Source organism: Pristiophorus japonicus, chromosome 6, assembly GCF_044704955.1.
Source record: "Pristiophorus japonicus isolate sPriJap1 chromosome 6, sPriJap1.hap1, whole genome shotgun sequence".
In the NCBI taxonomy this organism is placed as follows: Eukaryota; Metazoa; Chordata; class Chondrichthyes; family Pristiophoridae; genus Pristiophorus; species Pristiophorus japonicus.
In genome coordinates, this window is record NC_091982.1 from 604483 (window position 1) to 630352 (window position 25870).

Here is a 25870-nt window from a genome sequence, read left to right on the forward strand (position 1 = left end):
CCAAGAGAAACTGAGGAAAATTATCATATTTCCTCCTCTGCTGGGATCAAACCTGCAGAGCTCAACACCACCACACACAGTGTAATTATCCACTCAGCCATCAGGTCAACAAGTTGGGCAAAAGCAGTTTTATACATTTAAGTTAACTTACAGTAAAAATTATAACAATGTTTTAGATGCTAATCTGATTATTACAACATTTGAAAACATCAAATCATCTCCTTTCCATGTCTCCTCCATTTTGCCTCCAGTTCAAGTTTGTCTGACATGATCCATTTGTCTAAGTTAAAGCATGTCAACTGGCCACACTTGGCTTGAACAAGATATAATGCTGAGCGAGAAAGGCAAAAACAGGTGAAAGGAATAACTCATGGTTAGTGTGTTCGGTGACAGAGCCATGCACACTTACTCCATGTTTTTTTTCTCCTCCAATGTTCTGCCTCCTGCTGAAGTAAGACTCACAAGTGTCAGTTGCTCTCCAGCACCACACCCAAGTTCATCATTGTGTGAGCCCATGTAATGGATGTCAGCAAGTTAATTAACCACCAGAGGGCAGCACAGCCAATCCCAATCCTGACTTCACCAAACATCAATACATAGGCACTTTCTAGCAGTGGGTAAAGGGAGGTAATTGCCCCCCAACCCCCACCCCTGCCCTCTCCGTACCCCAGGAGGCCAATTTCAGCGCACCATTTGTTACTATAGTTGAAATCTACCAACTCAGCAAAATCTTGGGATTGAACTTGGTACTTTCTTGGTCCATTTAACTCAGCTACAGATGGTTTTTACCAACTGAACTATCAGGGAAACAGAAAATGGATTTTCTAAAGGTTTTTGTATATTTTAGGGAAGTTCCAAATGGTCGCGGTTCCGCAATGTGGTGATATTGCTCATCACCTGATCACGAGACAATTACAAATGAGGAGGACAATTCAGCCCACATTAATTCACCCATCCAGAAGTACCCTACAGTCTCCCAATTGCAGTATCTCATTGTTTCAATAAATGCATTTGGGATTTTGCCTCCACCACTCTGCCCAAGTGTTAATTACTCTGTGTGGAGAAGAATGATCTGATATCAGTCCAAAAGTTACCTTTTACCAGTTTGAGCCTTGTCCTACTCCTCCCATAATTTAATTGAAAGTGATATTCCTGAATTACCTTTTCCATACCATTTAATATTTTATATATCTCTATAAGATCACCTCTCAGATGCCTCCTTTACAGGCTGAAAAGCCCCAGTGTCTCCAATCCTTCCTCATATCCCAGACCCCTGACACCAGGGATCAACCTTGTGGTTATTCTCTGCACTGCCTTGAGTGCTTGAGTGTCTCAGTGGAGTCTCATAGAAATATATAGAAGTTATACATGGAAACAGGCCATTCAGTCCAACCAGCCCATGTTAATGTTTTCCCTCCACACAAGCATATCGTTCTAATCACATTTACCCGCCCTATTCCCATATCCCCTTTTTCTTCACCCACTTATCCAATCCAACCTTGAATGTTGGCATAGTTTCTGCCTCAGCCAATAACCCTGGAAGTCAATTCCATAACTCTCTGTATAAAGATATTTCTCCTGCCCTCTGTTCTAAACATAAGAACATAAGAAATAGGAGCAGGAGTAGTCCATATGGCCCTTCGAGCCTGCTCCGTCATTTAATAACATCATGCCTGATCTGATCATGGACTCAGCTCTACTTCCCTGCCCGTTCCCCATAACCCCTTATTCCCTTATCGTTTAAGAAACTGTCTATTTCTGTCTTAAATTTATTCAATGACCCGGCTTCCACAGCTCTCTGAGGCAGCGAATTCCACAGATTTACAACCCACTGAGAGAAGAAATTTCTTCTCATCTCTGTTTTAAATTGGCGGCCCCTTATTCTAAGATCATGCCCTCTAGTTCTAGTCTCCCCCATCAGTGGAAACATCCTCTCTGCATCCACCTTGTCAAGCCCCCTCATAATATTATACATTTCGATAAGATCACCTCTCATTCTTCTGAATTCCAATGAGTAGAGGCCCAACCTACTCAACCTTTCCTCATAAGTCAACCCCCTCATCCCCGGAATCAACCGAGTGAATCTTCTCTGAACTGCCTCCAAAGCAAGTATATCCTTTCGTAAATATGGAAACCAAAACTGCACGCAGTACTCCAGGTGTGGCCTCACCAATACCTTATATAGCTGTAGCAAGACTTTCCTGCTTTTATACTCCATCTCCTTTGCAATAAAGGCCAAGATGCCATTGGCCTTCCTGATCACTTGCTGTACCTGCATACTAACCTTTTGAGTTTCATGCACAAGAACCCCCAGGTCCCTCTGTACTGCGGCACTTTGCAATCTTTCTCCATTTAAATAATAACTTGCTCTTTGATTTTTTTCTGCCAAAGTTCATGACCTCACACTTTCCAACATTATACTCCATCTGCCAAATTTTTGCCCACTCACTTAGTCTGTCTATGTCCTTTTGCAGATTTTTTGTGTCCTCCTCACACATTGCTTTTCCTCCCATCTTTGTATTATCAGCAAACTTGGCTACGTTACACTCAGTCCCTTCTTCCAAATTGTTAATATAGATTGTAAATAGTTGGGGTCCCAGCACTGATCCCTGTGGCACCCCACTACCTACAGGTTTCCAACCAGAGAATGAACCATTTATCCCAACTCTCTGTTCTCTGTTAGTTAGCCAATCTTCTATAATATATTACCCCCAACCCCGTGAACTTTTATCTTGTGCAGTAACATTTTATGTGGCACCACACCCACTGGTTCCCCTTTATCCACCCTGTTCGTTACATCCTCAAAGATCTCCAGCAAATTTGTCAAACATGACTTTCCCTTCATAAATCCATGCTGACTCTGCCTGACAGAATTTTGCTTTTCCAAATATCCTGCTACTGCTTCTTTAATAATGAACTCCAACATTTTCCCAACTACAGATGTCAGGCTAACTGGTCTATAGTTTCCTGCTTTTTGTCTGCCTCCTTTTTTAAATAGGGGCGTTACATTTGCAGTTTTCCAATTTGCTGGGACCTCCCCAGAATCCAGGGAGTTTTGGTAAATTACAACCAATGCATCCACTATCCCTGCTGCTACTTCTCTTAAGACCCAAGGATGCAAGCCATCAGGTCCAGGGGATTTATCTGCCTTTAGTCCCATTATCTTACTGAGTACCACCTCCTTAGTGATTGTGATTGTGTTAAGTTCCCCCCCCCCCATAGCCCCTTGACTATCCACTGTCGAAATATTGTTAGTGTCCTCTACCGTAAAAACTGATACAAAATATTTGTTCAGAGTTTCTGCCATCTCCATGTTCCCCATTACTAATTCCCCGGTCTCGTCCTCTAAGGGATCAACATTTGCTTTAGCCACTCTTTTTCTTTTTATATACCTATAGAAACTCTTGCTATCTGTTTTTATATTTTGCGCTTGTTTAGTTTCATAGTCTATCTTCCCTTTCTTAATCATTCTTTTAGTGGTTCTTTGCTGACTTTTAAAAGCTTCCCAGTCCTCTGTCCTCCCACTAGTTTTGGCCACTTTGTGGGCCCAATTTTGGGCAGTAAAAATTTCTGGCACACTCACCAAACGGTCCGCCGCTTTTGTGGAGCGATTAGGACGCCATAAATCTTCAGGCCCATTTTGGCCGCTCCCCAGCCTCTCCTCGATGGTGGCACAGCGTGGCAACTCGATTCGGGGGCGGAGCCAGGTCCCGGCGCTGAAAACAGTGCCGGGACCTCTGCACATGGCACTAGGGTGTGCGCGCATGTGCAGGAGCTCCTCGCAGCCCGACGCTGTATGGGAGCGAATGAAGCATTCTGTCCCTATCCCGGGCCAAGTGGCCTGCCTCACACTCTGATATCGAAGGATCGCAGACCGGTGCGAGCATTGACTCGGTGCAGAGTCAGGACGCCGAAGAGGAGAGCATTGACAGCCAAAAGTGCCCAGCGTGTGAGGTCATCTTCCCGCTCAACCTGGAGGACTTTGATTTCGAGCAGCACGTTGTGAAGCACTTTGTTTACGAGTGTTCAGTGTGCCAAAGGACCTTTCCAGAGAACAGACAAGCTGCCTTTGAAGACCATGTGCAGTCCCATTTTATGGAGGTCAACTGAGGGGCAAACAACAAACCAGTCTGTGTTCTACTTTATAAAGATGCCGCTGAGCCCAGCCTTTCCTCTCCCTCCCCTTCTCCCGACCCGGCCTGCTGCCATCCCTGGCCGATTCCAACTAAAGATATGATTTAATACAATTTTTTAATTGTTGTTCAATTGTTTACCCTATTTTTATGTAGTTATTTGAACTTTTATATCGAATGTTTGCTGCTTGGTGCTTGGTACAGGTCCTACCTGCACCGGTTTGTTAACTGCCCACAATGTTTTTCAGAGCTGGCCACATAACATGAACTAAGTGGATTTGGAGTAACTTTTAGCTGGCATAAATGGACAAAACTGCCGTAAGTGTCTGGGAACGCCCCCTTTTGATAAAAAAACAACTAAAAAAATCATACCTAACTGACTTACTCTGGAGCCAAATCTTTGGGGAAAATGGCATTTTTTAACTTACGCCAGAAAAAACAACTTACTCTATAAAATTGATGCAAGTATGGGCCCTGTATGCCCTTGTTTTTAATTAAATATCATCCTTTATTTCTTTAGTTAGCTATGGATGGCTATCTTTTCTCTTACACCCTTTCCTCCGCACTGGAATATAATTTTCTTGAGTGTTGTGAAATATCTCCTTAAATGTACACCACTGTTCATCAACCGTCCTACACTTTAATCTATTTTCCCAGTCCACTTTAGCCAACTCTGTCCTCATATCTTCATAGTCTCCTTTATTTAAGCTTAAAGGTTTTGTAGTTAATCCTTATCTATGCCCCCTCTTTCTCAACCATTGGAACAGGTTGTTTCTATCTATCACCCTGTAATCTGTATTGTTCTAACATTAAAAAATCCAATTTTCGAGTATTTCTTCATATTTGTTTTAGGTAGCATTCCAGTGAATCTTCATTGTACTCTCTCTCAAGCCTCAGCATCTTTTCACTAGTATGGAGCCTAATATCAAACTGAGGTCTTATCAATGGTTCATGTAAGCTCATCATTATTTCTTGGATTTTATATTTTATACCTCTTATGATGATACCTAGAACTGGCACAGTCCTCAAGATGTGATCTAATCAGGGCACTATACAGTTTGATCATGACTTCCTTTGACTTATATTCTGTTGTTTTGACGATATAGATCAATAGTCTATTGGCGGTGTTGATTGCTGTTCTAACTCCTAGATCTCTTTCCATTTCATCCTTTGCTATTTCAATGCCATTCATAAAGTACATGTGTTCCTCCGTTTTACATCCTATCTGCTGTACTTTACATTTATCTGCATTAAATTTCATCTAGCATTAATCTGCCCGTGTATTTATTTTGTCCAACTCTAATTTTTGAACTGCTTCCTCCAAAACCGTTGCCCATTCCAATTTTGTATCATCAGCAAATTTGACCATTTTACATTGAGTTCTTGATAGGTAACTTATGTAAATGAGAAATATATGGTCTCAACACCAAGCCCAGGGCACCCCACTTAGTACCCCTCACCTTGAATAACTCCACTAACCCTTTCTACCTTTCGCCCATTTTCTTACCCCTTCCCAGGGTTTATTCTGAATCCCTACAGTTTTGACTTCAGCTAATACGCTTTCATGAGGGATATTGCCAAATGCCTTTTGGAAGTCAAGACATGTTGTCCCTTAGAGCTTTCCAGAGTCTGCTCGTCTTCTGAATTTGATTATTTTATGTTCCAGGCCAGTTTCACGGCACCAGTTGCAACTCCAAAGCAACTGTATTTGGATAAATGACAATTGCAGTATTAAAGCTACTGCACATGCATTATCTAGTGCAGTTACTCAAAAACAATTTTTGTGGTCAGAGACTCGTGGCTAGAGAAACTAGAGGCCCCTTTGGAAACCTAACCTGGCATTCTAATAGATATGCAACATAAAGACCACTTTAAACTGAAGGGTTTATACTGATGTATTGGTTTAGCTTGGCTCCAGTATGAACACTCCTGATCAGTATATGATATTTGGTGCTCAGTTTACTCCAGTATCACTCCATTTACTGTGTGAGTCGAACCACTTCAGGTGGGTACACTGTGACAGTAGTTGGAGTTTTGGAGGACACTGGAGGCACATTGCCAACAGACAAGGGTTAGCTGGCCGGTGTCAGTGAGGCAGCATTATTTTCATCTCACTCACAGCACTGATCAGATTGTGCAGCCTGTATTCTCACCTTGAACTGTATAAAACAGTTAGGCCACAGCTGGAGTACTGTGTGCAGTTCTGGTCGCCGCATTACAGGAAGGACGTGATTGCACTGGAGAGGGTACAGAGGAGATTAATGAGGATGTTGCCGGGAGTAGAGAATCTAAGCTATGAGGACAGATTGGAAAGGCTGGGTTTGTTTTCCTTGGAACAGAGGAGGCTGAGAGGAGACCTCATTGAGGTGTATAAAATTATGAGGGGCATAGATATAATGGATAGAAAGGGCCTATTTCCCTTAGCAGAGGGGTCAACAACCAGGGAGCATAAATTTAAAGTAATTGGTTCAGGTGGAGCATATGAAATCCGGAAACCTCTGGACCGAGGCCGTCCCGGATTTTGGGTATTTCCGGATTTCAGAACGGCTTTCTGATGTCCCGAATCTGGAATCGCCCGGACCGAGGTAGATAGGGGGCTCGGAGAGGGTGGGGGGGCGGTGGTGGGGCAGCCGGAGTTCGGGCGGAGTTGGAGTTCGGGCGAGGTCAGAGTTCGGGCAGCCGAGGCGGGGGGGCTGAGGCCTGGGGAGGTCGGGTAGCCCGAGGTCGGGCAGCCGAGGTTAGGGGGGGCCGAGGCCTGGGGAGGTCGGGCGGCCGAGGTAAGGAGTGGGGCGGGGGGGGGTCGGGCGGTCAGAGGTCGGGCGCAGCAGGAGTTCGGGCAAGGTCGGAGTTCGGGCGAGGTCGGAGTTCGGGCAGCCGAGGCGGGGGGGCCGAGGCCTGGGGAGGTCGGGCGGCCGAGGTAAGGAGTGGGGCGGGGGGGGGGGTCGGGCGGTCAGAGGTCGGGCGCAGCAGGAGTTCGGGCAAGGTCGGAGTTCGGGCGAGGTCGGAGTTCGGGCGAGGTCAGAGTTCGGGCAGCCGAGGCGGGGGGGCCGAGGCCTGGGGAGGTCGGGTAGCCCGAGGTCGGGCAGCCGAGGTTAGGGGGGGTGCGTCGGGCGGCTGAGGTCAGGCAGCCGGAGGTCAGGTGAGGTCAGAGTTCAGGCGGCCGAGGTGGGGGGCCAAGGCCTGGGGAGGTCAGGAGGCCTAGGTAAGCGGCGGGGGGGGGGGGGGGGGCAGCCTAGATCAGGCAGGGTCGGAGTTTGGGTGAGGTCGGAGTTCAGGCGGCCAAGGTGGGGGGACGAGGCCTGGAGAGGTTGGGCGGCCGGAAGTCGGGCGGCCAGAGGTCAGGCAGCCGAGTTAAGGAAGGGGCGGGGGTCAGATGGCCGAGGCGGGGGGGAGAGCGGGCTGCTGATCCTGGGGGAGGTCGGGTGGGCGCAGGTTAGGCGGCCGAGGCCAGGGGGAGGTCGGGCGACCAAGGCGGGTGATTCTGGATTTCAGAACATTTTCCGGTTTCCGGACGACCTCGCCATGGATGGGCCCGATGTCCGGATTCCGGAACATTCCGAATTTCGGAACTTCGGATTTCAGACTCTCAACCTGTGGAAGGTTCAGAGGGGATTTGAGGGGAAATGTCTTCACCCAGAGGGTTGTGGGGGTCTGGAACTCACGGCCTGAAAGGGTGGTAGAGGCAGAAACCCTCAGCACATTTAAAAAGTACTTGGTGTGCACCTGAAGTGCTGTAACCTGCAGGGCTACGGATCTAGAGCTGGAAAGTGGGATTAGGCTGAATAGCCTCTTGTTAGCCGGCACGGACATGATGGGCCGAAATGGCCTCCTGCCGTGCGGTAAATTTCTATAATTCTGTGATTCTTTTGCAACATTCAAAATTGAACAGGGGCCACTGAGAGAATGGAGCAACTGGTGAGATTGTGCCTCAAATTCTGATGTTTTCTTTGCTGCTGAGCAAAATCCACTGAAATTTGAATACTTCATGCCTCCACATCAAAGTAATCAGAAAAAAAACTTTAATTTGATTTATTTTGCCAATCTCTCTTGAAAGCATAATGTCCTTCTAGATCCTTCTCAAATGTAGGTTATCTGGTCTCTGTTAATAATAATGACAATATCATCGGAATATTTTCTATTTGAAATAGTAATGAGAGTTTCCCACTATGTCTATGTCACCAACATATAAGAACATTGTCCCCTGATCTATACGGCCTATTGTTACCCCAGTCAATGCCTTATACCAAACTTTTGGTGTCTGCCTTCCATCATTATAGTGATATAAAGCCAGAATAAAAAAATCACTGTACCAGGCTTTGGTGTACTGTAAACTAGAAAGTGGATCAGCATAGAATTCTCATCCAATCACCTGTGTGCAATGTGACCAGAATTGCTTTTTGATCTTGTTTATGAGCACATGTGTTCTATCACTGGAGTTTTGTTTATTGACTGTTCCATTACACAGTACTGTAAGTAATGTGCTAACCAGAACACATCTCGACTCTGTTTACTTTCCCATTCATTTCCTTTTCAGCTCCTACACTTTTCATTTGGCAGCTCCTACAAATGCCATAGACTATTTAATGCATTATATCTGACTAATGGACAATAAGAAGCTGCACTCAGCCAGCCAACACTCAGTCTCTGTAAGTATGTGAAGAACGATCATTTGAGAGAGTTACAGAAGGATTACTGGTGCCAATAGAACCCCGAAATGCATCAGCACCTTTAGGTGGGGAGGGGAGAGAATTACAGGAAAATTAATAGAAAGGTATCTATTTGTAACTAATTTTTCTTCATAAGTTCTCAAGATTCTCATAACAAGTTAAATGCAGGAGCATCCATTTTGATTTCACTTATATAAAGAGCATTATATAAATCGCAGAACATTGTGATTAGTATCAAAATAATTTGACTTGATTATGCAGTGAGATGCAGTCGGAAATATCAGTGGTGATATTACAGATACATGTCTCTATAAATGAGCAGCTTACCTTTATAATCTATGTAGTAACTGCTTCCAGTATATTGAACTCTGTAATCAACATCATGGCTTCCAGTGTAAGAATATCCAGACCCTAGAAAACAAGGAGCAATGTGATTGACGCACTTATATATTGTTATGTATGTAAACATTACCAATATGTAAGACTTGCCACCAGAGGGCGCACCTGTGGGAGACCCCAGGGTCACCTGCACACCCTGGGCAAGCAGGTATAAAAGGCAGTCTACCATGCTGCTTCCTCACTCTGGAGTTACATTAAAGAGACCAAGGGCACAACAGTTTGAGCTTACAGTATACAGTCTTGTGGAGTTATTCCGAACATAACAATTGGCGACGAGTAACAGATTATGAACTCAGAGTCCGCCGTGGGGCGTGAATGCAAATCCATTAGCACCATGTTAGCGCTGCGGGGGTAATCATCGAGCCCATTAATGTCGATTCAAGCACTACATGTGCGAGGGCTGTGGAACAATGGGGCACCTCCAGCAAAAGTGCAGACTGCTGCGACTCACCACATGGCAGAAGATGACCGATCCGGTGCGGATCACGCTGAATGAATAAGAGAGGCTACTCAACCCGAGGCTGAAGAGGAAGTGTATGGGGTACACACCTTCACCACCAAAAGCCCTCCGATAATGTTAAAAGTCAAATTAAACGGCATTCCAGTTTCCATGGAATTAGACACGGGGGCGAGTCAGTCAATTATGAGCCAGAAAGCTTTTGAGAAACTGTGGGGCAACAAGGCACAAAGGCCAAAAAGAAGCTCGATCCACATCAAGCTGCACAATTGCACCAAAGAGCTCATACCAGTCATTGGCAGTGCAGCAGTGAAGGTATCGTATGATGGAGCTGACCATGATTTACCACTATGGATTGTACCAGGCGATGGCCCAACGCTGTTCGGCAGAAGCTGGCTCGGAAAGATCCGATGGAACTGGGACGACATCAAACACTGTCTTCGGTGGCTGACGCCTCGTGCGCCCAAGGGCTGAACAAATTCCTGGTGTTATTTGAGCCAGGCATTGGCAACTTCACAGGCGCCAAAGTGCAGATCCATCTAGTCCCTGATGCACGACCCATTCATCACAAGGCCTGAGCGGTTCCATACATGATGTGAGAGAAAGTCGAGATCGAGCTGGACAGACCTCAACAAGAGGGGAGCATATCACCAGTCGAGTTCAACGAGTGGGCCAGTCCAATTGTTCCGGTGTTGAAAAGCGACGGGACAGTCAGAATCTGCGGGGACTACAAGGTAACGATCAACCGAGTCTCGTTACAGGACCAGTACCCGCTACCCAAAGCGGATGACTTTTTTGCACCGCTAGCAGGGGGGATGTCGTTCACCAAGCTGGATGTAACCTCTGCTTACATGACACAGGAGCCGGCTGAACCTTTGAAAAAATTGACGTACATCAACACGCAGAGAGGACTGTTCATATACCACAGATGCCCCTTTGGGATTCGCTCGGCGGTGGCCATCTTCCAGAGGAACATGGAGAGTCTGCTGAAATCGGTTCCGCGCACCGTGGTGTTTCAAGATGATATCTTGATCACTGGCCGCAACACCACCGAACACTTGCACAACCTGGAAGAGGTTCTCAAGCGACTGGACAGAGTGGGACTCAGGCTGAAACGCTCCAAGTGTGTTTTCCTGGCACCAAAGGTTGAATTTCTGGGGAGAAAGAATTTCTGCGGGCAGATGGCATCAGACCCACAGATTCCAAGACAGAGGCGATCAAAAATGCACCCAGACCACAGAATGTGACGGAGCTGCGTTCGTTCCTGGGACTCCTCAACTATTTTGGTAACTTTCTACCGGGGTTGAGCACTTTGCTGGAACAATTGCATTTATTGCTACGCAAAGGTAATGACTGGGTTTGGGGTAAATCTCAAGAGACAGCCAGAAACCTGCTATGTTTTAACAAGTTACTTGTATTGTATGACCCGTGTAAACGTTTAGTACTAGCTTGTGATGCATCTTCGTACGGGGTTGGTTGTGTGTTACAGCAAGCCAATGGGTCAGGCAAACTGCAACCGTTTGCATATGCATCCGGAAGCTTATCTAAGGCTGAAAGAGCCTTCAGTATGGTTCAGAAAGAAGTATTAGCATGCGTATATGAGGTTAAGAAAATGCACCAATATCTATTTGGACTCCGATTTGAGCTCGAAACTGACCACAAGCCGCTCGTTTCGCTGTTCTCAGAAAGCAAAGGTATTAACACCAATGCTTCATCCCGCATCCAGAGATGGGCACTAACGTTATCTGCGTATGACTATGTAATCTACCACAGACCAGGCACTGAGAACTGTGCTGATGCCCTCAGTCGGCTACCATTGCCCACCACCGGGGTGGAAATGGCACAGCCCGCAGACTTGCTTCTTGTAATGTTTTTGCAAGCGAGGGGTCACCCGTCATGTCTCGCCAGATCAGGACCTGGACTAGCCAAGACCCTGTGCTATCACTAATAAAAAGCTGTATCCTCAATGGAAACTGGTCGGCGGTCCCAGGGGAAATGCAAGATGAAATTAAGCCGTTCCACCGATGAAAGGTCCATCCATTCAGACTGTCTCCTATGGGGGAATCATGTAGTTTTGCCAAAAAAAGGCAGGGAAACGTTTATAAGCGACCTTCACAGTTCCCAACCAGGCATAGTCATGATGAAGGCTATCGCCAGGTCACACGGCCTGGCATTGACTCGGAATTGGAGTCATGCGTACGTCAGCGTAACACTTGCTCACAGTTGAGCAATGCACCAAGGGAGGCCCCACTGAGTCTGTGGTCATGGCCCTCCAAACCGTGGTCCAGGGTCCACGTAGATTTCGCTGGCCCCTTTCTAGGAAAGATGTTCCTAGTAGCAGTGGATGCTTACTCTAAATGGATTGAATGTATAATAATGTCGTCATGTACGTCCACTGCCACCATTGAAAGCCTCCGGGCCATGTTCTCCACCCATGGTTTGCCCGACGTCCTTGTTAGTGACAATGGACCATGTTTCACCAGCTCAGAATTCAACGAGTTCATGACGCGCAATGGCATCAAGCATGTCAGGTCTGCGCCGTTTAAGCCCGCATCCAATGGTCAAGCGGAACAGGCAGTCCAAACCATCAAGCAGAGCTGGAAACGTGTGACGGATGGTTCCCTGCAGACCCGGCTATCTCGGATTCTGCTCAGCTACCGCACGCGACCCCACTCGCTTACCGGGGTTCCTCCTGTAGAATTGCTAATGAAGAGAGCACTCAAAACCAGGCTCTCCTTAGTCCACCCAGATCTCAATGATCATTTCATCATCATAGGCAGTCCCTCGGAATCGAGGAAGACTTGCTTCCATTTCCAAAGTGAGTTCTTTGATGGTTGAATAGTCCGATATGAGAGCCACAGACCCTGTTACAGGTGGCACAGACATTTGTCGGGGGAAGGGGTGGGTGGGGCTGGTTTGGCGCGTGCTCCTTTTGCTGCCTGCGCTTGGCATCTTCACGCTCCTTGCGTTGAGACTCGAAGAGCTCAGCGCCCTCCCGGATGGACTTTCTCCACCTCGGGCAGTCTATGGCCAGAGTCTCCCAGGTGTCAGTGGTGATGTCGCACTTTACCAGGGAGGCTTTGAGGGCATCCTTATAACGTTTCCGATGTCCTCTCCTTTGGCTCATTTACCACGAAGGAGCTCCACATAAAGCATTTGCTTAGGGAGTCTCAGCCTTTTGGCTAAGATCATGCGTAACTGACCTGACAGGGGAGTAACCACCATAACCCCAAGGTGGTTCTCCCTGGATCAGGAAGGTATATGCTTGCTTTTTTGGAAATAGGAGGTGGGTGGGGTGGCTTGACCCATCCACCTCCATGGCACGAACCTGGTATTGCAGTACTTCCAGGAACGGTGCAGTGGCTCTAGGCCTTTTGGCTAAGAGCATTGGCGCAGAGTGATCCTTGAATGGGCCCAAGGTGACCTCTGGCGTTTGTGATTTGACAAAGAATTGGAACGATTGGCTACGAATTTCAAAAAAAAAAAAAAAAAAATTTGCTTAGGGAGTCTCGTATCTGGCATGCGAATTATGTGGTCTGCCCAGCGAAGCTGATCGAGTGTGGTCAGTGCTTCAATGCTGGGGATGTTGGCCTGGTCGAGGACACTGATGTTGGTGCGCCTGTCCTCCCAGGGGATTTGCAGGATCTTGCAGAGGCAACTTGAGGTGCCTTCTATACATCGTCCATGCCTCAGATCCATACAGGAGGGCGGGTATTACTACAGCCCTGTAGGCCATGAGCTTGGTGGTAGATTTGAGGGCCTGGTCTTCAAACTCTTTTTCTCATACAGCCGAAGGCTGCACTGGCGCACTGGAGGCGATGTTGAATCTCCACATCGATGTCTGCCTTTGTTGATCATTTAGGAACCCAGCATCACTGGCATAACGTATACCACGATCGCGCGGCTGTATCACATGACATTGAGGTTAATGACCCTGTGTTTGTTCTTAATTACGGTCATGGTCCCAAATGGGTTGCTGGCGCTATGTTAGCCAAGGAGGGGAATAGAATATTTGTTGTCAAACTTTTGAATGGACAAACATGCAAAAAGCACTTGGATCAGACCAAACTGCGATTCACTGACAACCAGGAACAGTTTGAAGAGCACATTACCATTGCTGATCCACCCACACACACCCAACCAGCAATCGGCCTCACGGTCAACCACGAGGATGAACCCACCATGCCCGACAGTCCGATCAGACCAGCCACACCGCAGCACAGCAATAATCCGACCGACTCACCCAGGCCAGGACTTCAACTCAGGCGATCAACCCGGGAACGCAGAGCCCCGGATCGCCTCAACCTGTAAATAACTTGTATCTAAGATGTTATGTTTGTAAACACTACCAAAGTGTAAGACTTGCCACCAGAGGGCACACCTGTGGGAGACCCAAGGGTCACCTTCACACCCTGGGCCAGCAGGTATAAAAGGCAGTCTACCATGCTGCTTCCTCACTCTGGAGTTACATTAAAGAGACCAAGGGCACAACAGTTTGAGCTTACAGCATACAGTCTTGTGGAGTTATTCTGAACATAACATATATCTCATGTGTCCATGGAACATGTTGGCAGGATAAATGCAGCTACTCTCCACTGAGCTCCAGATAACTCTACAAGCCAATGTACGAAAGAATAAGGTAAACCTAGCTAGTCAAGCAGCAGGAAGCTTCCCAATCCCCACCACAGCAGCTGGGGAATTTAAATTCAGTTCATTACATATAGCTTGAATTAAAAAGCTAGTCTCAGTAATGGTGACCATGTAACTACCGGATTGTCAGAAAAACCCACCTGGTTTACTTAGGGAAGGAAATCTGCCGCCCTTACCCGGTCTGGCCTATATGTGACTCCAGACCCACAGCTATGTGGTTGACTCTTAACTGCCCTCTGAAATTCAGTTGTACCAAACCACTATGACAAAGCCAGCACTGTGGGAGCACCTTCACCACACGGACTGCAGCGGTTTGAGAAGGCAGCTCGCCACCACCTTCTCAAGGGTAATTAGGGATGGGCAATAAATGCTGACCTCGCCACCGACGCCCACATCCTGTGAACAAATAAAAAAAATTATCTGTGCTGGTAAACTAAGATTTTCAATTTTAGTCAGTTAAATCCAGTGGCATCTCTACAGATTCATTAAATATGGTGATGGCTTCCATGGTTGCAAGATACCCTGATTATTTAAAACAAATTAATTGTTCTTTTTATTCCATAAAACCACAACAAATTGAAGATGTATTTAATATCCTGGAGCCCAAAATGCTGCAGAAACTGTCCCATTTACATTATGAGGTGGATTCCACAACACCCACAGCACCAGACAACACCCCACACACACACACTTGTACACGTGCAGTTGTTTGAAATTCAGATTTGAGTGAGAAGGTCCACAAGGTCACCAGGAAATTACATCAACGGTCAAAATAACCAGGCTGAATGCTCAGCCACCCCCTCCACTACCGTAGCCAGAACAAAATAACAGCTGACGTCACCAGCAGCAGCATTTGTAAAGCCATCTATTTGAGGTGGTGTTTGGCACCTTGGGAGGCAGTACAACATTGTATCTGTTTTACAACACTGCTGCCAATGTCAAGGCTCTGTCAACAACAGCACTGTAATGTAAAGAGGTCATGGGAACAAAACATTTCTGAAAAATAAGCACAGTTCTGTTACTTATTTGTAACTTTCATAGCAGCTGTTCAAGAGCCAAGTTCTAAATAGGTGACTCCTGGCACTTTTACTTGAGTGGACTGTAGCTCTTGGTAGATGCATAACTCTTTCCATCGACTCGACCCATAAGTACTAGCAATGTGGCCTGTAGAAAGAGGTAGCATCATAGACCCGTGAGAAATATGGATCTACGAATCTTCCGTTGGATTAAGTACCTTTTATTGCCCAGGCGAAACACTGACAGGCTATCTCACATTTCTATCTTCTGTATCCAAGTTTCCATATTACACAGTGGATTCCAGCTGGTCTACAGACACTGGCACCTGAGGACAAATTCAAATGGGGCACAATGGCACATGGAGCCTTCTCTCCTAAGACCAGATCTAAAGAAGAGGCTAAGTATAGAAGGGCTTTTTAAAGACACAAACATTTCAACCTTAACACATTTCATTCATTTAAAGTCAGACTTACTTTTGGTTTAAAATTGGGATCTGCTTTGAAATATCTGACACCACTCCCTGCGGGAAAAGTTCCTCTGTTTGCTATGTAGCAAAATCAGAAACAATTGGTTTCTAAAATGTTTATTATTTTACTACAAGTAGTGTACAAGTTCTTCCCCTCCCTCATTCCCTCCCCAACTCCTCGCTCCCCCCCTCCCCAGTAAGTTTCAAAGGGTCTGCAATCAGTCATTTTATGGATTATAAATCTCACTTATACCATGTCTCCAGTGTTGATATCACTGCACAGTGACACTATAATAAACAGCATGGCAACCACCTGTATTCCTCAATTTTGCAATATAAGGGGCCGAAATTGCCCACCGCCTGCACAACTATCGCTTTTTAGCGTGGATAAAGGGGAGACAGTGGATGTGGTGTATCTGGATTTCCAGAAGGCATTTGACAAGGTGCCACATAAAAGGTTACTGCACAAGATAAAAGTTCACGGGGTTGGGGGTAATATATTAGCATGGATAGAGGATTGACCAACTAACAGAAGACAGAGCGTCGGGATAAATGGTTCATTCTTGGGTTAGCAATCAGTAACTAGTGGGGTGCCGCAGGGATCAGTGCTGGGACCCCAACTATTTACGATCTATATGAATGACTTTGGATGAAGGGATCGAGTGTAAAATAACCAAGTTTGCTGACGATACAAAGATGGGAGGAAAAGCAATGTGTGAGGAGGACACAAAAAACCTGCAAAAGGGCATAGACAGGCTAAGTGAGTGGGCAAAAAAATTGGCAGATGGAGTATAATGTTGGAAAGAGTGAGGTTATGTACTTTGGCAGAAAAAAAATCGAAGAGCAAGTTATTATTTAGATGGAGAAAAATTGCAAAGTGCTGCAGTACAGCAGGACCTGGGGGTCCTGGTGCATGAAACACACAAGGTTAGTACGCAGGTAGAGCAAGTGATCAGGAAGGCCAATGGAATCTTGACCTTTATTGCAAAGGGGATGGAGTATAAAAGCAGGGAAGTCTTGCTACAGTATACAGAGTATTGGTGAGGCCACACCTGGAAAACTGTGTACAGTTTTGGTTTCAGTATTTACGAAAAGATGTACTTGCTTTGGAGGCAGTTCAGAGAAGGTTCACTCGGTTGATTCCAGAGATGAGGGGGTTGACTTATGAGGAAAGATTGAGTAGGTTGGGCCTCTACTCATTGGAATTCAGAAGAATGAGAGGTGATCTAATCGAAACATATAAGATTATGAGGGGTTTCATAAGGTGGATGCAGAGAGGATGTTTCCACTGATGGGGGAGACTAGAACTAGGGGGCATAATCTTGGAATAAGGGGCCGCCCATTTAAAACTGAGTCGAGGAGGAATTTCTTCTCTCAGAGGGTTGTAAATCTGTGGAATTTGCTGCCTCAGAGAGCTGTGGAAGCTGGGTCATTCAATATATTTAAGACAGAAATAGACAGTTTCTCAACCGATAAGGGGATAAGGGGTTATGGGGAGCGGGTGGGGAAGTGGAGCTGATTCCATGATCGGATCAGCCATAATCGTATTAAATGGAGGAGCAGGCTTGAGGGGCTGCATGGCCTACTCCTGCTCCTATTTCTTATCTTCTTATGTTCTTATTACTCTCACAATGGATACGGCGGCCATTAGAGCGAAATTCAGCCATTTTACTGAAAAAAAGGACTGGAGCGGTATTGGTGGCGGGAATGGGCTCTTTGCAGCAATGTGGGGGTGAAGTGCTCGATTAGGCCGCAAAATTCAGCTGATGGCCATTGACTGATAATGAGGCAGCTGCTCTCTGGCGTTCAGAAAGGGCAGGTTTTGCAGCTAAGCCCTGAGCATTGAGTTTGATTCTGTTGCTTGTGAAGGAATGGCTAATGCAGGAGGGCCAGCCGCTTCGCAGATACAGAACTTGAGACCCTGGTTCAAGCTGTGAAGGGAAGGAGACGCATTCTCTATCCGGACACAGGAAGGCCCAGTTGCGCTGTCTTTGTCAATGCATGGAGAGCAATAGCTGTGGAGGTGTCGGGGACCTCCATTCATGTCCGCACCGCCACCCAATGCCGCAACAGGCTGAACGACATCATTCGACTGGTGAAAGCGAGTACATGCTCCCCCAACTCCTCACATTCTATCTGCGTGCCTCTCCTTCACCCTCTCTTATTTCCCACCCTGAGTGTATAATCAGTGAAGCAATATTTGATTGCTGAGGCATTATGTGTGCATACTCTCAATGGAGGGTCCCTTTCAGGTGAGAGTTACACCTGCATGTAATGGAGCCACACTTGCACTAATTGCCGAGGTCACATGACATTGCTACTCAGCAACCCTTCTGTGCTTTGCAGGCCAAGGTCTCCCACAACCGTTTGGAGCAACAGAGGACTGGTGGGGGTGAGGCTGATATCCTGCAGCTCAGTGACATCCAGGAGAGGGTGTAGCGGCTAGTGGGCCCACAAGTTGCTGTCATGTCTGTAAGCTTGTAATGTTTGTAGCGCCACACTGTGGATGTGGACGTATTGTGTACTGCAACTGCAGGGTTAATCATTAAACAGAACCAGGAGACTTCTGACAGAGCAGCCTGCCATGTTAGGAAGCTGTGTGTGCTGTGTTCTGTGAATATATCACATTTGGCGACGGAAGATGGGATTTTTCGGATGATTTAATGCTTAAATTTTGTTGGTGAAGGATTCAGCCAGCCGACAGAGAGTCTTTGGTAGTTTCTGTCTTTGGTAGTTTCTGTCTTTGGAAAAAAGCTACAAAATCCGAGGTAAAATACAGCACACTGTGTGAACAGCTAGAGATTAAAATGGCAGGTGTATTGGGATATTTGGGTGAATATAGACACGACCAGGAATGTTTTAAAGCATATGTGGATCAGCTAGAAATGTATTTCACTGCAAATAACATAATCGAAGTTCCAGACAATGCAATCCAGAACTGGGCTGTGTTGGAACGTAAGAAAGCGATCTTCTTATCGGAGGCAGGTCCGGCATTATACGAAACCCTTGTAAATCTGCTTGTGCCTGACGAGCCAAAGGACATAGAAACATAGTAACATAGAAACATAGAAAATAGGTGCAGGAGTAGGCCATTCGGCCCTTCTAGCCTGCACCACCATTCAATGAGTTCATGGCTGAACATGCAACTTCAGTACCCCATTCCTGCTTTCTCGCCATACTCCTTGATCCCCCTAGTAGTAAGGACTACATCTAACTCCTTTTTGAAGATATTTAGTGAATTGGCCTCAACAACTTTCTGTGGTAGAGAATTCCACAGGTTCACCACTCTCTGGGTGAAGAAGTTTCTCCTCATCTCGGTCCTAAATGGCTTATCCCTTATCCTTAGACTGTGACCCCTGATTATGGACTTCCCCAACATTGGGAACATTCTTCCTTCATCTAACCTGTCTAAACCCATCAGAATTTTAAACGTTTCTATGAGGTCCCCTCTCATTCTTCTGAACTCCAGTGAATACAAGCCCAGTTGATTCAGTCTTTCTTGATAGGTCAGTCCCGCCATCCTGGGAATCAGTCTGGTGAACCTTCACTGCACTCCCTCAATAGCAAGAATGTCCTTCCTCAAGTTAGGAGACCAAAACTGTACACAATACTCCAGGTGTGGCCTCACCAAGGCCCTGTACAACTGTAGCAACACCTCCCTGCTCCTGTACTCAAATCCCCTCGCTATGAAGGCCAACATGCCATTTGCTTTCTTAACCGCCTGCTGTACCTGCATGCCAACCTTCAATGACTGATGTACCATGACACCCAGGTCTCGTTGCACCTCCCCTTTTCCTAATCTGTCACCATTCAGATAATAGTCTGTCTCTCTTTTTTTACCACCAAAGTGGATAACTTCACAATTATCCACATTATACTTCATCTGCCATGCATTTGCCCACTCACCTAACCTATCCAAGTCACTCTGCAGCCTCATAGCATCCTCCTCGTAGCTCACACTGCCACCTAACTTAGTGCCATCCGCAAATTTGGAGATACTACATTTAATCCCCTCGTCTAAATCATTAATGTACAGTGTTAACAGCTGGGGCCCCAGCACAGAACCTTGCGGTACCCCACTAGTCACTGCCTGCCATTCTGAAAAGTCCCTATTTACTCCTACTCTTTGCTTCCTGTCTGACAACCAGTTCTCAATCCATGTCAGCACACTACCCCCAATCCCATGTGCCTTAACTTTGCACATTAATCTTTTGTGTGGGACCTTGTCGAAAGCCTTCTGAAAGTCCAAATATACCACATCAACTGGTTCTCCCTTGTCCACTCTGCTGGAAACATCCTCAAAAAATTCCAGAAGATTTTTCAAGCATGATTTCCCTTTCACAAATCCATGCTGACTTGGACCTATCATGTCACCTCTTTCTAAATGCGCTGCTATGACATCCTTAATAATTGATTCCTTTTTTTAAACCACTACCGATGTCAGGCTGACTGGTCTATAATTCCGTGTTTTCTCTCTCCCTCCTTTTTTAAAAAGTGGGGTTACATTGGCTACCCTCCACTCCATAAGAACTGATCCAGAGTCAATGGAATGTTGGAAAATGACTGTCAATGCATCCGCTATTTCCAAGGCCATCTCCTTAAGTACTCTGGGATGCAGTCCATCAGTCCCTGGGGATTTATCGGCCTTCAATCCCATCAATTTCCCCAACACAATTTCCCAACTAATAAGGATTTCCCTCAGTTCCTCCTTCTTACTAGACCCTTTGACTCCTTTTATATCCGGAAGGTTGTTTGTGTCCTCCTTAGTGAATACCGAACCAAAGTACTTGTTCAATTGGTCTGCCATTTCTTTGTTCCCTGTTATGACTTCCCCTGATTCTGACTGCAGGGGACCTACGTTTATCTTTACTAACCTTTTTCTCTTTACATATCTATGGAAACTTTTGCAATCCGTCTTAATGTTCCCTGCAAGCTTCTTCTCGTACTCCATTTTCCCTGCCCTAATCAAACCCTTTGTCCTCCTCTGCTGAGTTCTAAATTTCTCCCAGTCCCCGGGTTCACTGCTATTTCTGGCCAATTTGTATGCCACCTCCTTGGCTTTAATACTATCCCTGATTTCCCTTGATAGCCACGGTTGAGCCACCTTCCCTTTTTTATTTTTACGCCAGACAGAAATGTACAATTGTTGTAGTTCATCCATGCGGTCTCTAAATGTCTGCCATTGCCCATCCACAGTCAACCCCTTAAGTATCATTCGCCAATCTATCCTAGCCAAGGACACAACGCTTAAAGAGATTTTAACAAAGCTGGAGCAGCACTATAACCCCAAACCGTTAGAAATTGCTGAAAGCTATCATTTCGGGATTCAGAATCAAAAAACTGATGAAAATATCACTGATTACATCATAGCATTAAAAAAGCTATCGATGCATTGTAATTTTGGAAACTTTCAAAACTGAGCATTACGGGATCATTTTGTTTGTGGGGTGATAAATGATGTGATCAGAAGGAAGTTATTGATGACGGATGACTTGACTTTTGAGATTGCTTGTCACACAGTGAGATCAATGGGCATGGCCGAACAATATTTCCGAGAATTAAATAATAATTATGGTCGTCAGTCAACCGAGGTAAATCACCTGCAGGTTCAAAGTAAAAGATGGTGGGGGCCGAAAGTCTCAGAAACTGGAATTTCTAACAGAGCGTCAAAGTCGTGCTATAGGTGTCTGGGACAACACATTGTTCAAAGTTGTCCATATGTGAAGGCAGAGTGTTTCTTCTGCAGAAAGACTGGGCATCTTGTGAAGGCATGCCGACTGAAGGGTAAACCAGTTTTTAAAGCTATGAGTCCAGTGTTCAAAGCTATGAGTAGAAATCCCCAGAGACTACATAGCATGGAAGAACAACAACAGGACGAGGAGATGTTAGGGTTACACGTCATCAGGAGCACGAGGTTAACGGACAGCGATTCGGGAAGCATCAAAATCCACACAGATGTTGCGGGATTCAAGATACCAATGGAAATTGACACGGGGGCAACCATGAGTGTAGCACCGGAGTCACTGTACCTCGACAAATTGCATGATTTTCAACAGGAGAAATCCAAGATAGAGCTGCGAGGCTACTCGGGAGAGAAAATTCCTGTGGCAGGTCGTATCACCGTACCGGTGAAATATAAAGATCAATTTCAGAACTTGCCTCTAATAATAGTGAAAGGAGACAAGTCTGCCTTACCAGGAAGAAATTGGTTGAGCTCACTGAAGCTGGATTGGAGTAAGATTTTCTGTGTGGAAGAGAGATTTTCATTAACGGATGAAGTTATCAAGCAGTATCCGAAGGTATTCTGCGAAACGGGCAGTCCGATCCTCAGCTTCAAGGCGAGTGTCAGGGTACAGAAGGACGCTAGATCGGTTTACTACAAGCCACATTCCATACTATATGCCCTCAAGGAGAAAGTTGAGCAACAACTCAAAAGACTAGAGACCGAGAACATTATTTGTAAGATAAATCGATGTAATTGGGCTACACCCATTATTGTTGTACCTAAGTCCGATGGTAAGGTAAGATTGTGTGGTGATTATAAAGTAACCGTAAACCAGGTTCTAGAGGGTAATGTCCCCAATACATTGCCGAATATAGAAGATTTGTTCACAACACTGACAGGTGGTCAGATCTTCTCAAAACTGGATCTTACGAATGCCTACTTACAGTTTGAACTAGATGAGGACTCCAAGTCATGTTTGACTATAAATACTCATCTTGGCTTATATCAATTTAATAGGCTACCGTTTGGAGTGTCTTCCGCCCCTGCCATATTCCAAGGGGTGATGAACCAGATTTTGCAAGGTATTGAAGGGGTAGTATGTTATTTGGATGACATTCTAATTTCAGCACTAAATAGGCAAATTCATAATAACATATTGAATGAAGTCCTCAAACGGCTAGAGGAGCACAGAGTACGAGTGTCTGCTCGCAAGTGTGAGTTGTTTAAAAACTCAGTGGAGTACTTAGGGTACAGAGTAGACAAAGATGGTTTACATCCAACCATGGAAAAATTGGATGCAATTAGAAATGCACCCACTCCCAGGAATGTCACTGAATTTTGTTCATTCTTGGGTCTTTTGAACTATTATAGGAAGTTCCTATCAAATTTGGCTACAGTATTACATCCACTGAATGAACTTTTGAAAAAACAGGTCCATTGGAAGTGGTCAAAAGAATGCGATACAGCATTCAAGGAGTGTAAAAACAAATTGGTAGAGAGCACCATGTTAGTTTACTATGACATACCTAAGGAGATTAAGCTAGCACGTGATGCCTCTCCATATGGAGTGGGGGCAGTGATCTCTCATGTATCAGCTAGTGGGGAGGAGAGACCAATTGCTTTTGCTTCACGCACTCTCAGTGCCAGTGAGAGTAATTATGTGCAAATTGAAAGGGAAGCTTTGGCATTAATTTTTGGGGTCAAGAAGTTTCACAAATACTTGTATGGTCATAAGTTTACCATCGTTACAGACCATAAGCCCCTAATAGCAATCCTCCATCCAAAGTCCCCAGTTCCAACATTAGCTGTAGCCCGAATGCAGAGATGGGCTTTGATTTTGTCAGCATATACATATGATATTGAATACAGACGATCAGCTGATCACAGTAATGCTGATGCAATGACTAGATTGCCTTCCCCATCAAAAGTTACACCCAATAGGGAAAAAGTGTTTTATTTTTCATACATTGATGAACTGCCAGTCACAGCTGAAGAGATTGGCAGAGCAACCAAACGTGACCCAGTGATGTCAAAGGTGTATGAGTATATTGCAAATGGATGGCCTCCCAGGGTGTGACAAAGGCTACATATTGATGTTACCGAGTTAGAAGGACAACAATTGTTCATTGTGATTGATAGCCATTCGAAGTGGGTTGAGGTGTTTCCAATATGGAAAATAACAACAAGTAAAACATTGGACATTTTACAAAAATTATTTTCTGCATTTGGCCTCCCTGAAGAGATTGTCTCGGATAATGGACCACAATTTCGTTCAGAAGAATTTGCACAATTCACGAGCAAAAATGATGTGAAACATACCAAGGTCCCACCATACCATCCTGCTTCGAATGGTGCAGCAGAGCGCACTGTACAAATTGTAAAACGTGCCCTCATAAAACAAATGTTAGATCCAAATCCAAGGAAACAACATTTGTCATTGGATCACAAATTGGCTAATTTTTAAATTATATATCGAAATACTCCTCATACAACTATGGTAGAACACCAGCAGAATTGTTTCTCAAAGACAGCCTCGAACCAGATTCTCGTTGTTAAAACCAAATTTGGCACAGTCCAGAGAAGAGACACAATTAAGACAGAAAGAGAATCAGGATAGAGGTAGAGTAAAAGAGAGAAGAGTGACATTAAACCAGAAGGTGAGAGTGAAGAACCATCACCATAAATGGTTAAAGTGGTTACTAGGAAGAGTGGTGAAGATATGTGGTCCTCGCACATATTTGGTAAAGATGTTTGATAATGGATAGGTTAGGTTTGTTCATATTGATCATATTTTACCTACAGACATGGAAGGAGTTGAAGGTGGGAATGATTCAATTATTTCTGACTCATCAGATAGTTTTGATACACCAGTAGCAAATCCTAAATTCAATGTACTGGAAACAAATCCAGGAGAGAATCAGAATGAAAGTCTGAGTCCGAGTCAGGAAAACAAAGAGCCTGAAGTTAGAGTGAGTTCAAATGAAAATCAAGGAAATTCCGTGAAGGAAAATGTTCCTCAGGATGAGCCTCAAATGAGTTTAGATTCGACACCAGGTTTGGAAGGTTCTGTTCGAGAGTGAAGGTATCCTCTTCGAAACAGAAAACAAGTGGTAAAGTTAAATTTGTAAATATGGGAAAAAAATAAGTTTATATCCTGTGTTACGTATAAACATGAAAGTTATGTATGATGTTTGTTATGATGGCTTCTTCATTAAGGAGGGAGAAGTGTAATGTCTGTAAGCTTGTAATGTTTGTAGCTCCACACTGTGGATGTGGACGTATTGGGTACTGCAATTGCAGAGTTAATAATAAACAGAACCAGGCAATTCCGGAGACTTCCGAGAGAGCTGCCTGCCATGTTAGGAAGCTGTGTGTGCTGTGCTCTGTGAATATATCACAGTTGCCTTCCTTGTGACTGCGGTCAGGTGGATCCCACTGGGAGCAGCATCGGTAAGTGAAGGCCTTCCTTTAAAGTCATCTCTCCCTGAAAGTCCAAGCACCTACCAGTCAATGTCTTATGATTGTGTGTAAGTTGCTTGCTGCATGGTACAATACCCTACCTCACCCTGATGGGACCCCTTGTGCCATTTATGATTACAGATGAGACCTCGAGTGTGAGTCAGAGCGAGACCGAGACCCTTGAGCCGAGTACAGACATTGGCGGCATGACCGATGAGGGTGAGGAAGAGGGGGACACTGCTGGCAGCACCGTGTCACTGCTCCTACACTCGCACGCGCCAGCTCTGAAACTGGGAGTACACGGTTGGGTCAGTTAGATTTAGCAGAGGGGTCTGCACTGGGTTATGGACCAGGGCCTAGCGGGCTGCAGTGTGGTCAAGGGCAAAGGCAACTTTGGGTGCCATCTCTCCGGCGGGTGAGTTTGCACGCGAGTTCTGCTGCATGTGACTCGGACGAGCCCATCAAGGTTGAAAGAAGGGTGGAGGCCAAGCATTCCCAGATGTTGGGGGCAACGGCAATGGTGCCCGAGAGCCTGTCGCGAATGGTCAGGAGCGTGGAGGTGTCCACCTCCCGCATTGTGGACAGCTCTGCGCGCACCATGGAGCCCATCATGGCCAGTGTGCAGATAATGGTGGACTCCCAGAGTGACCGTGCGGATCCAGCTGTGATGACACGTGTCGTGGGCAATGTGGCAGCTGCCATTACAGCACAGGTGCAAGGGAACGAAAGTATGAGTGCTGCTTTGGAGAGGATGGCCGCTGCCCTGGAAGCTCAGAATGCTCTCATGCACTCTGGGCAACAGGCCACGGAGCATCTTACTGCTGTCATCTCTGGTGGCATCGAGACTGTGTCAGCTCTCAGGCAGTCTCAGCTGGATGTCACGTGAGATCTGACTGC

General features: G+C 45.7%; 1 protein-coding gene and 1 pseudogene across 1 annotated transcript in view; one reads left to right on the forward strand and one right to left on the reverse strand.

Annotated features, from left to right (window-relative positions):
* LOC139265517 (sushi repeat-containing protein SRPX2-like) overlaps positions 1 to 25870 on the reverse strand; it is a 165059-nt gene that overhangs the window by 60234 nt on the left and 78955 nt on the right. Inside the window, 1 exon segment of the mRNA XM_070882534.1 lies at positions 9128 to 9211. Within this exon segment, the coding sequence (XP_070738635.1) occupies positions 9128 to 9211 (84 nt within the window).
* LOC139266396 (U2 spliceosomal RNA) lies at positions 12819 to 13021 on the forward strand (annotated as a pseudogene).